The sequence below is a fragment of the Bos indicus genome, chromosome 11 (genome assembly GCF_029378745.1).
Source record: "Bos indicus isolate NIAB-ARS_2022 breed Sahiwal x Tharparkar chromosome 11, NIAB-ARS_B.indTharparkar_mat_pri_1.0, whole genome shotgun sequence".
Lineage (NCBI taxonomy): Eukaryota > Metazoa > Chordata > Mammalia > Artiodactyla > Bovidae > Bos > Bos indicus.
The window spans coordinates 7,325,646-7,341,828 of record NC_091770.1 but is presented as its reverse complement, the minus strand read 5'-3'; the positions used below and the strand labels follow the sequence as shown (position 1 = coordinate 7,341,828).

Sequence of the window (16,183 nt, the reverse complement as noted above, 5' to 3'; positions counted from 1 at the left end):
CGCCCTGACTCCATCTGAGTCCTTGGCCTGTGCATAAGCTCTGTGAACATCTGTGTCCACAAGTGTGCACACTTACTAGTTCTAAAGAGCTTCTGATGTACCAGCTGCTGTACTGAGCACTTTCAAATGCATTAACCTATGGAATCCTCACAATCACCCGCTTTACAGATGAAGTAACTAAGGTTCAGGAGATGTTAGTAAGGGGTGAATGAGTGTGCGTGTGCACCAAGTCGTGTCCGACTCTTTGTGACCCCATGGACTGTAGCCTGCCAGGCAGGCTCCTTTGTCCATGGGATTCTCCAGGCAAGAATACTGGAGTGGGTTGCCATTTCCTTCTCCAAGGGATCTTCCCAACTCAGGGTTCGATCCCGTGTCTTCTGCTTTGGCAGGTGGATTTTTTTTACCACTGAGCCTCCTGCTGGATGCCAAACAGACCATCTGGCAGCAGTTGCCTGCCCACTTGCCCCATCCAAACGGTCCCTGACTGCTCAGCTCAGTGTCTGGCACACAGTAGACAAATCAATAATTAGCTGCTATGATGCGGATTCTTGTCCTGATCTACAATCTCATGCGCAGGTTTATTTCCTTTATATTTTCATAAAATGGTCAAAACACCAGTATGGCTTGAAATCTACATATAGATTACCATCAAATAAAGAGATATTAGCCTTCATGTCAAAGCTTTAATAAAGAGAGCTGGAAGTCAATTATATGGTTGCCTTTATGAAAATACATTAAAATTATGAACATTTAAATCAGAAATATAGTAAGAATTACAGAATTAAATGTAAACCTTTGAAGATGGACAACTTTCTATTTACCTGTTCACCAATCACACGGTGACAATAGTTCCTTTTGCTATGTTAGATAGAATCATTATGGGATAAAATTAAATTATGTACACCATGCACCGAACTCTATTCCAAAAGGATGCAACACTAATAAAGGTCACCATGTCATTATGTTTGCAAATGACCGAACTCATTGTCTTTAATAAAGAAGAAAACATGGAAAAGTTTTCTATTTTATAAACATCGATAAATAAGTTTAAAGACTTTTTGCTCCAACTGCCTTCATTACCTGCATTAGAAACATTCTTTTTCTTCTGTAGCTTTTCTGGAAGCTTTGTATTTTTGGGTAAGGATAAATATCGGGAGGTTGAAGTGGAAGCCTGTCAAAAAAATAATAGAAAACCTTATTTAGGTGTCACGCCATTTATTGTATGTTAGAAGTTTACAATTCTACAGCAAATCGTGGTGTTAAAAATTAAAATCTTAGTTCTTGATCCCAAAACTACTGGGTGAGGAACTGTAAGGATGGGGAATAAAGTTCCAAGTGATAATCATTTGACTTAAAATGAGGAAAGCCTCTTTTAAAATATCACAGAAATCAGTACTATTAAGGAAAACAAATAAACTGGGACCCTTGGAACAGGATATGAAAACCTCTGGCTTTTCTTAAAGAAAAGCTACAGAAACATCCACTTATAAGAGCCTTACTAAAAAAAGACTTAGAACCTACATATATAGGGAGGAAGATATATGAAAAATGTAACATGTTTAAGTTGTATTCACTTTAATAAATCTTGAAAATGACAGAATTAAAAATATCACTATAGCTAACTTGCTGGCATTTCCAATGCCATAGCCTCTGCTGCTGCTGCTGTTGCTAAGTCGCTTCATTTGTGTCCGACTCTGTGCGACCCCATAGACGGCAGCCCAGCAGGCTCCCCCGTCCCTGGGATTCTCCAGGCAAGAACACTGGAGTGGGTTGCCATTTCCTTCTCCACAGTCTCTAGTGTCTTTAAATTTTTTTCTTTTGTTTTCTATTAATTTCTATTGGAGTTTAGTTGCTTTACAATGTTGTTGGTTCCTTCTGTACAACAAAGTGTACAACAAGGTCATATGTATACATACATCCCCTCTTCTTTAGATATCCTTCCCTCTAGTTTCTTTAGCTTTTAACTGATGCTGCCACATTTCACACATAAAATGTAATACTGTTCAGACATAACCATTTTGATCTCTAACAATGCAATACAGATCATTATTAACAATGAGATGCAGTGCGTGCTATATTAATCACAATATACTTTTTAAAAAATCATTTACTTTTGGCTATTCTGGGTCTTCACTGTTGCTTGTGGGGTTTCTCTAGCTGCAGAGAGCAAGGACTACTCTTTGCTGAAGTGCATGGGCTTCTCTTGCTTCTGAGTACAGGCTCTAGAGTACTCAGGCTCAGTAGCTGTGGCTCACGGGCTTAGCTGCTCCGTGGCATGTGGAATCTTCCCAGACCAGGGATCGAACCTGTGTCCCCTGCATCAGTAGGTGGATTCTTATCCATTGTGCCACCAGGGAAGTCCCAGAATAGCCTTTGAAAGTAGCTTCCTTATCTAGGACAGGGCCCTGGATCAAGTGGAGTGCTGAGCACACAGCATCTGAAACTCTCCCGACACAGACACAGGGCCTTCTGGAAGTTTCTACTCACACTGACTGGCTCACCTTCAGGTTGCACCCTCTCCGTGGAAAGAACAACCGTGACTCCCCAAATGAAGTCTGACCCCTCCATTCAGTTTAACGCTGCACACTGCCTGAGCCTTCCCTGTCTTCCCAAACCTCCCTCCTCAGCCCTTTCTGGCTTATTTTGTCCACAGCATGTATCGCCTCTAACCTAACAATTTCCTTATTTGGTCCATTCCTGGTGGGCTTCTCCCCACTAGAATGTGAATTCCACCTGGGAAGGGAGCTTTGTAGTTTTGTTCACCAACGTATTCCAAGTGCCCGGACAGTGTCTGAAACAGGACAGGTGTTTCAGAAGCATCTGGAAAGGAGTTACCATGGGCTCCATCCCAGGATTCCTGTGGGCCAGCCCCGCACAGCCCTGTCCTGTCACCAGCTCCCCCGGGATGGCTGCGGACTCTGCTGATGGAGCCGGCCGCGTCCCAGACGCGTGAAGCCCCTTACCCTGTGCTCCCGGTTCAAGCTGCTGTCCTTCCGAATGCTCTCACGGAGGCTGTGCCGCCGGCGGATCAGGATCTCCTTGGCCTGCCTCTCACTTGTGTCCGCCGTCAGATTATGTCGGTTGTAGGACAAGGTCTAAAATGAAGACGCAAGTGACATTTTACTAAAACGCTGATCACTGCCTGGAAGTTCCAGCGCTTCACTACATTTCTTTGGCTTTGCACCTTGAAGAGATATTTAACGATGAATGTACAGAGGGTGGGGAGGGGTGGAATAGAAGTTAACACTCTTTCAAATTTTGTTAACATTCAAAGGTTATTAATATTCATGAATTTTGAAAGAATTCATGGTCTATCAAATCTCAAATTTGGTAACAAATTTGGGTAACAATGGTAGTAATTTCAGCTTGTGTTGTTATGTTACTCGCTCAGTCATTGTCCAACTGTTTGTGACCCTCTGGATTGAAGCCCACCAGGCTCCTCTGTCCATGGGGATTGTCCAGGCAAGACTACTGGAGCTGGTTGCCATTTCCTTCTCCAGGGATCTTCCCAACCCAGTGATCAAACTCATGTCTCTCGTGTCTCCTACATTGGCAGGTGGATTCTTTACTACTGCATCACCTAGGAAGCCCCACATATATTCAATAACTGTGTTTGATTGAACCAAATAAAATTCTCTACTTATGAGGAAAAAAAAAAAAACTCATGTTTTAGTAAAAATCAGTGTGCATACTTTTCATTGAAAAGTATGATCTTTATAAATTGGAAAATGATTGAATTCATCAAGCATCTTTGACTCCTTTGAAGTACCTTATATGTATTTACTCATCAGTAGCAGCTGGGGAAAAAAAAAAATTCATACATTCTCTACTGATAGTAAGACTGGTAGGAAAACCAACCACTTTGGGCCACTTGGTGGTGCTATGACCCTCTAATTAACTTAAGAGCATTTCTTTTCAAATTGAGAAAAGTGGCTGTCTCCACCAGCAATAATCATATCCTAATATTTGAAGCCACACAACATAAAGTAGGGCTGTCCAGGGTATACATTTTTAGTTCTATAAGCTATCAGTCAGTTCAGTCGCTCAGTCGTGTCTGACTCTTTGCCACCCCATGGACCGCACCACACCAGGCCTCCCTGTCCATCAGCAACTCCCGGAGTTTACTCAAACTCATGTACACTGAGTAGGTGATGCCATCCGACCATCTCATCCTCTGTTGTCCCCTTCTCCTCATGCCTTCAATCTTTCTCAGCATCAGGGTCTTTTCCAGCGAGTCAGCTCTTGGCATTAGGTGACCAAGGTGTTAGAGTTTCAGCTTCAGCATCAGTCCTTCCAAAGAACACCCAGGACTGATCTCCTTTAGAATGAACTGATTGGATCTCCTTGCAGTCCAAGGGACTCTCAAGAGTCTTCTTCAACACCACAGTTCAAAAGCATCAATTCTTCGGCTCTCAGCTTTCTTCACAGTCCAACTTTCACATCCATACATGACCACTGGAAAAACCATAGCCTTGACTAGACGGACCTTTGTTGGCAAAGAAATGTCTCTGTTTTTTAATATGCTGTCTAGGTTGGTGAGAACGTTTCTTCCAAGCAGCAAGCATCTTTTAATGTCATGGCTGCAGTCACCATCTGCAGTGATTTTGGAGCCCCCCAAAATAAAGTCTGCTACTGTTTCCACTGTTTCCCCATCTATTTGCCATGAAGTAATGGGACCAGATGCCATGATCTTAGATTTCTGAATGCTGAGCTTTAAGCCAACTTTTTCACTCTCCGCTTTCACTTTCATCAAGAGGCTCTTTAATTCTTCTTCACTTTCTGCCATAAGGGTGGAGTCATCTGAATATCTGAGGTTATTGATATTTCTCCTGGCAATCTTGGTTCCAGCTTGTGCTTCATTCAGCCCAGCGTTTCTTATGATGTACTCTGCATATAAGTTAAATAAGCAGGGTGACAGTATACAGCCTTGGCATACTCCTTTCCTGATTTGGAATCAATCTGTTGTTCCATGTCCAGGTCTAACTATTGCTTCCTGAATCTGCACACAGATTTCTCAAGAGGCAGGTCAGGTAGTCTGGTATTCCCATCTCTTGAAGAATTTTCCACAGTTTATTGTGATCCACACAGTCAAAGCCTTTGGCATAGTCAATAAAGCAGAAGTAGAAGGTTTTTCTGGAACTCCCTTGCTTTTTCAGTGATCCAGCAGATGTTGGCAATTTGATCTCTGGTTCACTCTGCCTTTTCTAAATCCAGCTTAAACGTCTGAAAGTTCACGGTTCATGTACTGTTGAAGCCTGGCTTGGAGAAGTATAGCTATAAGCTATACAGAAATCCATTTCCTAAAATAAACTGTAGTCAGTAATTAAGTTCATTTTCTGATAGAATTAATGCATACTTCTTGGGAATAGTCTTATCCCCAGAACTGTATCAGACCTGGGCTTCCCAGGTGACTCAGTGGTAAAGAATCCACCTGCCAGTACAGGAGACAAGGGCTTGATTCCTGGGTCGGGAATATTCCCTGGAGAAGGAAATGGCAACCCACTCCAGTGTTCTTGCCTGGGAAATCCCATGGACAGAGCAGCCTGGCGGGCTACAGTCCATGGGGTCACAAAGAGTCGGACACAACATAATGGCTAAATAACATATCAGATGTAGTAGAGATAAACAGAAGTACCACAGAACCACACTCATTTCCTGCTATCTAGTTGAGCATGTGAAACTAACAAAATCATATGAAAATGTGAAAAGAAATGCTAAGATGATGTGGTATGTAGGAGCTCTAAGTGATAGTCCATTCAAAGACAAGCCGGGGAATAATTTAGAGGGTGCTGAGGAAACCTTAAAAACTGGAGAATATGGATCAACTGACAGGAAGGAGTGGGGCATTTCAAGTGGAGATGCAGAAGACAGCAACACAGTCTGAGGAATGAATTCAGACCCATAGCTCGGTGGGTGCATGGGTGGGTGGGTGAGGGGCGGGTGGCAGCACGGCTGGTTAAGGGGGAACCTGAATACAGATCCCAAAGGCTGAAAGAACACTTGAGCCTGGAAGCCACAACTGTTTTGTCTCATTTTAAATAGAAAGATGCTTTATTAAAAGGGGCTTTAAGGGACATCTCTGGTGGTCCAGTGGTTAAGACTTCGCCTCCCAATCCAAGGGGTGTGGGTCCAATCCCTGGTTGGGGACCTAAGATTCCCATCTGCCTCCAGGCCCACAAGCCGGAACATAAACCACAGAAACAATATTGAATTCAAGAACGACTGAAAAAATATTTTCTATAAATAAAAAGAACTTTAAGAAAAGAGTGGAACCGCCGTGATGTCAGATGGAATGGGATGGGCTGTGAGGTCAGCTAAGAAGCTCCATTAAAGCCCTGCATGTGAGTGACCAGGATCCCTGACAAGCACTGTGTCCATGTACCAGGTCACCTCATTGTGCCTCGGTTTCTTCATCCTTAAAATGGAGACAATAGTAACACCACTTGCTGGAGGATGAAGAGTTCAGATACACAACACACGGAAATGGGGGCTGGCAAACCGCACACACTAAGTGTCGGCTGTATTATTAGCAAACTATGAGAATGAGGCTCCGTGATGGAAATGGGTTGAAAGAAGTGGCTCAGAAGATACAGCATAGGAAGAAACGGTTGCACTCTACAAACAAAGAAGAAGGTTACATACATTTTGAAAAGTCTTCTGAGTGATAAAGCTATTCATTCAAAAAGTTTAAAGAGCAATCAATTTACTTTCTTCACCATTAGATAACACGTGTTTTTATCTCCAAGTCTTTGGTAGCAGAACTCTTACCTCCCCGGGATTCCAGCCTCCAGCCTTGACCAAGGTGTCTGGGAGGAGAGCTGTATGCTAACGGGACAGGCCCCTGTGGGGTGGGAGGTCTGAGGGAAGGAAGTGCCTGGTGTGGGACCTGCAGAGGCTGGCACGATGGTGGCAACGGCCCTTGTAACTGAACAGCGTCAAGTCTGCAGGTACATTTTTAACCAAAGGCAAGTAGGTATGTGCTCAGTCACTCAGTCGTGTCTGACTCTTTGCAAGCCCATGGACTATAGCCCTGCAGGCTCCTCTGCCCATGGGATTCTCCACGCAAGAATATTGGAGCGGGTTGCCATTTCCTCCTCCAAAGGCAAGGACATATTTTGATAAATAAATTATTCTTACTCGCTGACGGATCTGATAGAGATTTCTTGACAATATTTCTCGGATTTCATCCATTTCACCAGGCGTGAGCTTCCTTACTTTTTCTTCACGGCAGTCACTGTGAACGTTTAGGAAAACACATTTTACTATTCAACAAGTATTAAATTCATCTATGTTCTTCCTTAGAGACATAATACCATAATTTAAGAAGAAGAAACTTAATGAATAATACTTAGGAATTATTTAAGTTTAAAATAATTCAAAAAATCTAAAACATTTATTTCAGTGTCAAAATCATTCACATAAGTTTAATCATGCACCAGTTCTTTCAGTCTGTTCATGCAACTATTTAAAGAGGAAAGACTAGAGTAGCTTGCAATGCTATCACTTTATTATTTCTAATGCTCCATAAATAAAGTAGCATAGGATTGTTCTATTTCCACAAAACTTAATGAGCTGAATTTTACTATTATGGCTCTATTTTTTAAAATACCTCATTAGAAATATTTACAAAGACACCATTTATACTACGTATGTTCATACAGTTGGTCCTCTTTGTTCAGGGAGTCCATATTTGCAAATTCACTGACTTGCTACGGTTTATTTAAAAACACATTACCAGTACTCAGGGTACTGTCCCAATCATTCTCAGACACTTGCAAAGTGAGGTTTGCAAGGTTTGGAAACCTTGCATGCAGGTTTCCAAATGAGGCCAAATATGTCAACCCTTTGCCTCTTAATCTCCGTGTTCATACTGTTAAAAAAAAAAAAAAGGTCCTTTTCACCACCTAGTGGAATGTTCTTCACATTTTTGTGCTTTTTATTGGTGATCCTGTTGTTTTAAATGGTTCCCAAGTATAGTTCTGAAGTGCTGTCTAGGGTTCCTAAATGCAAGAAGTTCCTAAGTTTTAATTCTACTTTTTTAAAGGATATTTTAGCAGGATATGGAATTCTAGGTTCAGTTACATTTTTTGAGAATTTTGAAGCTACCAATAGTGTCCACTGGTTTTTATTGAAAAATCAGTGGTCAGGTTTTTTCTCTTTTGAAGAAAATAGGTCTCTTTTTTTCCCCTCTGAGTACGTTTAAGATTTTCTCTTTGTTTTTTTTTGTTTTGTTTTGTTTTTTTTTACTTTCAGCAGTTTTATGAACCTGTATCTACATTTGGTTCTCTCCTTATCTAATCTGCTTGAGGCTGTCAGAACTCATGTCTTTTATCTGTTTGAGGAGATCCTCAGTAAATATTCTTTAAGACATTGCTTCTACCAATTTCTCTCTCAACTCCTTCTGGAGCTTTTCAGTATATATGAATCTGTCCCATATATTTCTCACTTTCTTTTTCATCTTTTTTTTTTTTTCATACTGTTTTTCATCCTGATCTTTCCTTCTGTCCTATCTTTCAATTAATTCCTTTTCTCTTCAACTTTATCTAGTCCACTTTGATAGCTGTCAAAGGAGATCCTAAATTTAGTTACTTTATTTTCAGCTCAAATCCTTCCCTCTAGTCTTTTTTGTTTATATAATCTCCATGACAATGCCAAAAGGGTCAATGCCACTTTCTTTCCTGAAACATGTTTTTATTTCTATTTTAAAGTCCCTGGCTGACAATTCAATGATCTGAATCCCTTTTGTGTCGACTATTATTTTATATTTTGTTGATTGTTTCTCAGTGTTTTTTCAGTCACATTTCCTGTCTACTCATACGCTTGGTTATTTTGGATTGAGTATTAGACATATATAAAACAATCATGGGGATACTTTAATCATGGGGATACTCTTTACAATCTTATTTTCTTCCAGAGAAGATTTAAACTTACTTCTCTTGAGCAGCTGAGATAGAGGCAATCTCAGTCTCTGATGATTTAAACAATCAAGAATTGAGATAATTCTAGGCTGGGCTTCTTTCCCTTGAGGGTTAAGGTGTAGGATTTTGAAGTAAAAACCTATAGCTGAGTACATACAAATGGTCCTCCTTCTTGGTAGGTTCTGAATTCTAATTTTATTCTCTAAGACCAATTAGTCTGTCAAAAACCCTGTTTTAGCTTTTTAGACTCTTAAGACACGTTCTCCAAATTCCAGACAGAAAATAGCAATAAATGCCAGTTCTATCCTCTTGAACTTCCCTCTTTTTTTGACTTCTAGCCAAGAAATTCCTCACTGTATGGATACTGTCCGGCTTTCCAGCAGATATTTAAAATACATTTTGTCCTTTCCCTCTAGTTTTCTCAGTAGTTTGGTCTGGACTCAGTTAATTATTGCCAGAAATATGATGCCTTACTGCCTGTCTTTTTCGCTTCTATCCTCCTCCAAAGGAAACACTTCAGAAGAGGTGGAATGGGGAGCATGGCAATCATTTACCCACGTAAATGATATGTAATTGTCCATCACTTTTTGTTACCCCCTTCCCTAACCTTAAACCTTTGCCTTTACTCCACTTTCGACTGGCTTCAAGATGAACTGTGAACAGAGGTAGAGCTGAGATCTCCTTCTTCTATGACCACGAAGTCAATGACTCCCTTTTGAGAAGCTGGATAGTTGAATTATTTTGTGCTGCACCCACAAAAGGAACAGTGCCTAAGAAAGATCATAAATGGTGAACCTGGAGTAAACTTCAAGGAGCAAGTATAGCCCCATTTTCTACTTGAAGAAACTCAATCTCAGGGAAACAGATGCACCTGCTTAAGGTCACACAGTGAGTGATTTGCAGAGCTGGGACTATAAATCAGTCATTCTGCTCAATCACCACTATCTCCAGTGCAATATAATGCCTTCATTTCTGAGTCATCCTGACCACCACTACTTTTTATTCTGGATTGTGTAAACTGCAATAATTTTTATAGGGGACTATCATCCTAGTGAAAATCGGAGTTTATATGGTTGGGTGTGATTTGGAGTTTCTTTCATTTCAACCCTTCCATAGCTAGCATTTTAATTTAGGTGACACTTTGCTGAAATGAGCTTCAAGCTCATCAATGAAAGAAGAAATCATTGTAACCTGAAATTTGTCATGTAGAGGAGGAATGATGCTTACGTGATAAACTCATTTGCTAATTTACTGACAGTATTTATAAAGTTGGCTTAAAGCTCAACATTCAGAAAACGAAGATCATGGCATCCGGTCCCACCACTTCATGGGAAATAGATGGGAAAACAGTGGAAACAGTGTCAGACTTTATTTTTCTGGGCTCCAAAATCACTACAGATGGTGACTGCAGCCATGAAATTAAAAGACGCTTACTCCTTGGAAGGAAAGTTATGACCACCCTAGATAGCACATTCAAAAGCAAGACAGTACTTTGCCAACAAAGGTTCGTCTAGTCAAGGCTATGGTTTTTCCTGTGGTCATGTATGGATGTGAGAGTTGGACTGTGAAGAAGGCTGAGCGTCGAAGGATTGATGCTTTTGAACTGTGGTGTTGGAGAAGACTCTTGAGAGTCCCTTGGACTGCAAGGAGGTCCAACCAGTCCATTCTGAAGGAGATCAGTCCTGGGATTTCTTTGGAAGGAATGATGCTAAAGCTGAAACTCCAGTACTTTGGCCACCTCATGCAAAAAGTTGACTCATTGGAAAAGACTCTGATGCTGGGAGGGATTGGGGGCAGGAGGAGAAGGGGACGACAGAGGATGAGATGGCTGGATGGCATCACTGACTCGATGGACGTGAATGTGAGTGAATTCCGGGAGTTGGTGATGGACAGGGAGGCCTGACGTGCTGCGATTCAAGGGGTCACAAAGAGCTGGACATGACTGAGTGACTGATCTGATCTGATCTGATTTATTATTCTGCTACGGATTTGCTATAAGTGTTTAAGTCACTTTACATCCTGGGTATTCATCTTCTCGTTTTTAAAATTAGGGAGACAGACTAGGTCAATGCATCTCAATACTGGACTCCTTATTATAAACTTCTGTAAGTTTAAATATATTTTTATTAGAATATAATTGCTTTACAATGTTGTGTGAGTTTCTGCTGTACAAAATTGTGAATCAGCTATATGTGCACATATATCCCCTACCTCCTGGACCTCCCTCTCACCACCTCACATCCCACCCCTCTAGGTCATCACAGAGCATCGAGCTGAGCTCCCTGTGCTACAGAGCAGCTTCCCGCCAGCTATCTATTTCACACATGGTCGTGTATATAGTCAGAGCTACTCTCTCAATTCATCCCACCCTCTCCTGCCCCCTCTGTAGTCACAAGCCCATTCTCTACACTGGCATCTCTATTCCTGCCCTGCAAATAGATTTATCAGTACCATTTTTCTAGATTCCATATATACTGGCTAATATGCGATATTTGTTTTTCTCTAACTTAACTTGATTCTGTATGACAGGCTATAGGTTCATACACATCACTTATATATAAAAAACCTATACCTGAGCCTCAACACCAGAGATCCTGATTTTATTGGTCTGGCTGGGGCCCAGAAATATGTGTTATTGAAATGCTCCTACAGTATTTCCAATGTACAGCCTGTGTTGAGCACCTCTGCACGAGATCGCCACTAAATGTTCTTTCCAAGCCTTAAGTTATGACTCTGTGAATAATCCATGAGGAAATAGCTGTGTAATTACATGCATCTTTATAATTGAAAATCATAACACACCTTAAACTATTCCATTTCAAAATGCTTGCTAAAGAGGCTTTACTTTCAGAACACACTGAACTGTCCAAAGCAAATACAATAAATACGTAATCATCCTAAACATGACCAGGTACTTTCTGACTGGTCCATTCTACAATAACACAACATAACATGACATGATATAATAGAAAATAAAGGACACACTTCCAGGTTTTCACATTTTAACCAGTAGCTCTTTCTGCTGTGAGGTCTTAAGGATTCATGTTAGGACATAAGTCAAATTTCTTATTATTACTGGTTTCACAAAACTATAAACACCTACATAGCAATAAGTTGCTCAGATGCTCAGTCGAGTGCGACTCTCTGCAACCTCATGGACTGTAGCCCACTGGGCTTCTATGTCCATGGGATTTTCCAGGCAAGAATACTGGAGTGGGTTGCCATTTCCTCCTCCAGGGGATCTTCCTGATTCAGGGATTGAACCTGTTTCTCTTGTACTGGCAGGTAGGTTCTTTTACCACTGAGGTACTTGGGAAGCCACATTAACTTCTATTTTCAAAATAGGACTTACTTTAAAGATGCAAAAGAAGGAACAGTGCTTATCATCCCAGTTTCTGCCATCTCAATGGCATGTTTTATTTCAAGCTTTTTGTATAAAGACACAATGCTTGACTTCGGTTGGTTCTCCCGAATCAAAAGCTTCCTCAGGTACTTGTCATCAAACTTCTTAAACCTGGAAATAAGCAAAATCAAAACTTCAATTAATTAACATGACACTGAATAAGAAAAAAAAAATCTGTTTTTACCAATAAAATAATTTCCACTACTCCCAGGGGGAAAAAATAGTAGCAGTGTTTAGTTAGTCTGATCATTGTATTTATTTTTGTAGGTGCATACCTTAATATATAGAGAGAGCACATATTAGTATATTTTTGTTTTAACCACAATATACTTATATCTAATGGGGCTTCCCAAGTGGCCTTAGTGGTAAAGAACCTGCCAGCCAATGCAGGAGACACAGGAGACATCAGCTTGATCCCTGGGTCAGGGAAGATCCCCAGGAAAATGGGATGCCCTTCCCCAGTATTTTTGCTTGGAGAATTCCATGGACAGAGGAACCTGATGGGCTACAGTCCATGGGTTCACAAAGAGCCGGACATGACTGAGTGACTAACATTTTCACTTTTCATGCCCAAGACTCCCAAATGTGTCTCCAGCTTCAACTTCTCTCCCAAACCCCAGAAATGAGTATCTAGACTCCTGCTCAACCTCTGCACTTGGACATCTCAAACTTGGCATGCTCTAATGGATCTTCTCCCAAGTCATCCCCATTTCAGTTAGCGACAACTCCATTTGGTCAAAAACCCTGATGTCATCTCTGATTCTTTGCCTTCTCTGATATTCCACATTATAGCCTGAACTGTGTTCCCCTCAAAATCCATATGTTACAGTCCTGGTCCCCAGGACCTCAGAATGTGACCATATTTGGAGATATCTGATTAAGTTAAAGTGAGGTCATTAGTGGGCCTGAATCCAATATGACCGGTGTGTGTATTGTAAGAGGAAATTCAGACACAGACATGTAAATAGAGAAGATGATGTGAAGAAGCAGAAAAAAGAAGGACATCCACAAGCCAAGAAAGGATACCTGAAGGAGACCCTTCCCTCTCAGTTCCAAAGGAACCAGTTTCACTGACATTTTATTCTTGGACATCCAGCCCCTAGAACTATGAGAAAATAAACTCCTATTTAAGGCACAGACATGTGGTACGTTGTGACAGCAGCTCTGGCAAACGAATACTCTACATCCACTCTATCAACAACTGCTGTTGGTTCCAGCATTACCATACACCCAAAATCTAATCATTCTCCTGCCATCGCCCTGGGCCCAGCATTGCGTGCTAAGTCGCATTAGTCATGTCCAGCTCTGTGCAACCCCATGGACAGTACCCACCAGGCTCTTCTGTCTATGGGATTCTCCAGGTAAGAATACTGGAGTGGGCTGCCATGCCCTCCTCCAGGGGATCTTCCCAGCCCAGGGATGGAACCCACGTCTCCTCTGTCTCCTGCATTGGCAGGTGGGTTCCTTACCACTAGTGCCACCTGAGCATCACCATCTCTCAATGGGTTGTTGCAACAGGCACCAAATTGGTTTTCCTGCTCCTGCCACTGTGTTTCTATAGCCTATCCTTGATGCAAACCAGCTGCTGCTAAGTCACTTCAGCCGTGTCCAACTCTTTGCAACCCCGTGGACTGTAGCCCACTAGGCTCTTCTGTCCGTGGGGATACTCCAGGCAAGGATACTGGAGTGGGTTGTCATGCCCTTCCCCAGGGGATCTTCCCGACCTAGAGAGAGAACCAGAGTCTCCTACGTCTCCTGCACTGGCAAACAGGTTCTTTACCACTAATGCCACAGGGATCCCATTAAAGTGTAAATCAAGGACTTCCCTGGTGGCCCAGCGGTTGAGAACCCGCCTGCCAATGCAGGGGATGTGGGTTCGATCCCTGGCCAGAAAAGGTCCCCCGTGCTAAGCCTGTGCGCTACAAGTAGGGCTGGGGCACTACTGAGCCCAGGCACTGTAACCATGAACACTAAAACCCCTGCACCTAGATCTCGTGCTCTGCAGCAAGACAGGCCACCACGGTGAGAAGCTCACGCACCAACGAGAGAGCAGCACCCACTCATGGCAAGGAGAGAAAGCCCACACAACAGTGAAGACCCAGCACAGCCAAAAATAATAAATAAATAAAATTCTCAATAAAAAAGAAGTCAGTCAAACCACGCAACTCCTCTGCCTCTCACTGAGTACAAGTACAATGACCTGGAGGCCCTACACCACTTGGAGCTGCCTGCTCAAGGCTGTGATGCTCTAGCTCAGGTCCAGCCTCTCTGAGGCCGCCCGTCCCAGAAACGTGCCAGCCCTGCTCCCACCTCGGGGTCTCTGTACTTACTACTCCTTCATTCAGGAACAGTCTTCCCCAAATACCTGCAGGGCTTGCTCTCAGAGTTCCTTTAAGTCTTTTCTTGAAGGTCATCTTCTCACAGAGCCTTTCCTATCTACTGCACTAGAACTGCACTCCAGAACTTGCTCTTCTTCTTCCCAGACACATTTTCCTCCATTGCAGTCAGCATTTTCTAATAGGCTATCCAATGCTTATTTACTGATTTTCTTCCCTGAGCGTTAGAATGATCCATGGGCAGGCCGTGTTTTGTTTTGTTTTCTGGTTTTCCTGTCTTCCGAGTGTCCAGGACACTGCCAGGTGCTTCGTAAGCTTAGAGGCAGACTGAATCATCCGGTCCAGTTCCTCCCTGGACCCACACCCTGTAACAGATCAGGTTACTTGGTGATGCCCTTCCACCATGGCTGAAGTGACCTGCTCAGTCCTGCTTCCTGCCACTGAGATCAATAATGTCACCTGCTTTGGTCAATGGGCAGTTAGGAGACACGATGATGAGAGCAGAGGCTATGAATGGGCTTGATCACTGGAGCTCACTTCTTACGCTCCCACATGGCAGGAGAAGGATGTACATGGAGTGACTCCTTGGTCCCAGGACAGAGGTGAATGTCCCATGGAGCAGAGTTAAGTGACCCCACTTACATCAGAGAAGGCCGGCCAGGATCAGCCGAGGACCCACTGATGCTCTGAAGCTGGAGCAAGACCTGGCCAGATGAGCTGACTCTCTGCCTCCTAACTTAAGTACTTTGTTTCCTTTTCCTGCTGCAAAAAGACAATGTATTTCATTTTATTTTTCCTATCAAAAATAATACATTTTCTTAAGCAGCATCATAGATTCTGAAGACAACTGTGCAGCCTGTTCATGTGGTGATAGAAGAGGAACGCTTTCTGCATATGTCACCCTGAACTTCGTTCTGTGTGAAATATTGAACAATTTTTTCCCTCTGCTTTTGAGGGGTTTTTTTCTTCTTTATTTTTTAATTGGAGTATAACTGCCTCACAATGCTGTGTTAGTTTCTGCTGTACAACAACATGAATCAGCTATAACAAGTGACTGCTCCTGTAAGCAGTCAAATATTGAGTTGGTTTGTCTATAACTATTATGCCAATATTCAAGTGAATCAGTATGCACTAAATATTTGATGAGAAAAAATTAATGTGTTACAATGATCACTGTAAGTCCAAGGTGGTTTATAGGCACACCTGTGCTATGAAAGTGGACAATGTTAAGCTATATTCATGGTACTACTCCTTTGTTCCAAATACAGGAGAGCTAAGAACAACTGCAGAAAGCTATCTTGAAAGAGTTTTGCTACTGACTGGTCTCCACACAAAACACTAGGCCTATTTTTATCCAAGTTTATTTTGAATTTCACGTGAAGCTCACTGAACCAGGACACCTGGCAGCAACACAACACCTTTCCAAACCTGTATTAATATTATTGTTGTTGTTGTTTTAGTTTTCTTTCTTTCTTTTTTTTTTTTGCCCAGCTGTGTCCGACTCTTTGCAACCTCATGGACTGTAG

General features: G+C 42.1%; 1 protein-coding gene across 1 annotated transcript in view; it reads right to left on the bottom strand.

Moving 5' to 3' along the window:
* The window catches only part of SLC9A2 (solute carrier family 9 member A2), a 91,286-nt gene that overhangs the window by 2,746 nt on the left and 72,357 nt on the right, over positions 1-16,183 (bottom strand). The window contains exons 8-11 of the mRNA XM_019969840.2: positions 12,271-12,432; positions 7,138-7,234; positions 2,964-3,095; positions 1,081-1,171 (exon numbers count right to left, since the gene is read on the bottom strand). Of these exons, the coding sequence (XP_019825399.2) occupies positions 1,081-1,171; positions 2,964-3,095; positions 7,138-7,234; positions 12,271-12,432 (482 nt within the window). The remainder of the gene's footprint in view (positions 1-1,080; positions 1,172-2,963; positions 3,096-7,137; positions 7,235-12,270; positions 12,433-16,183) is intronic.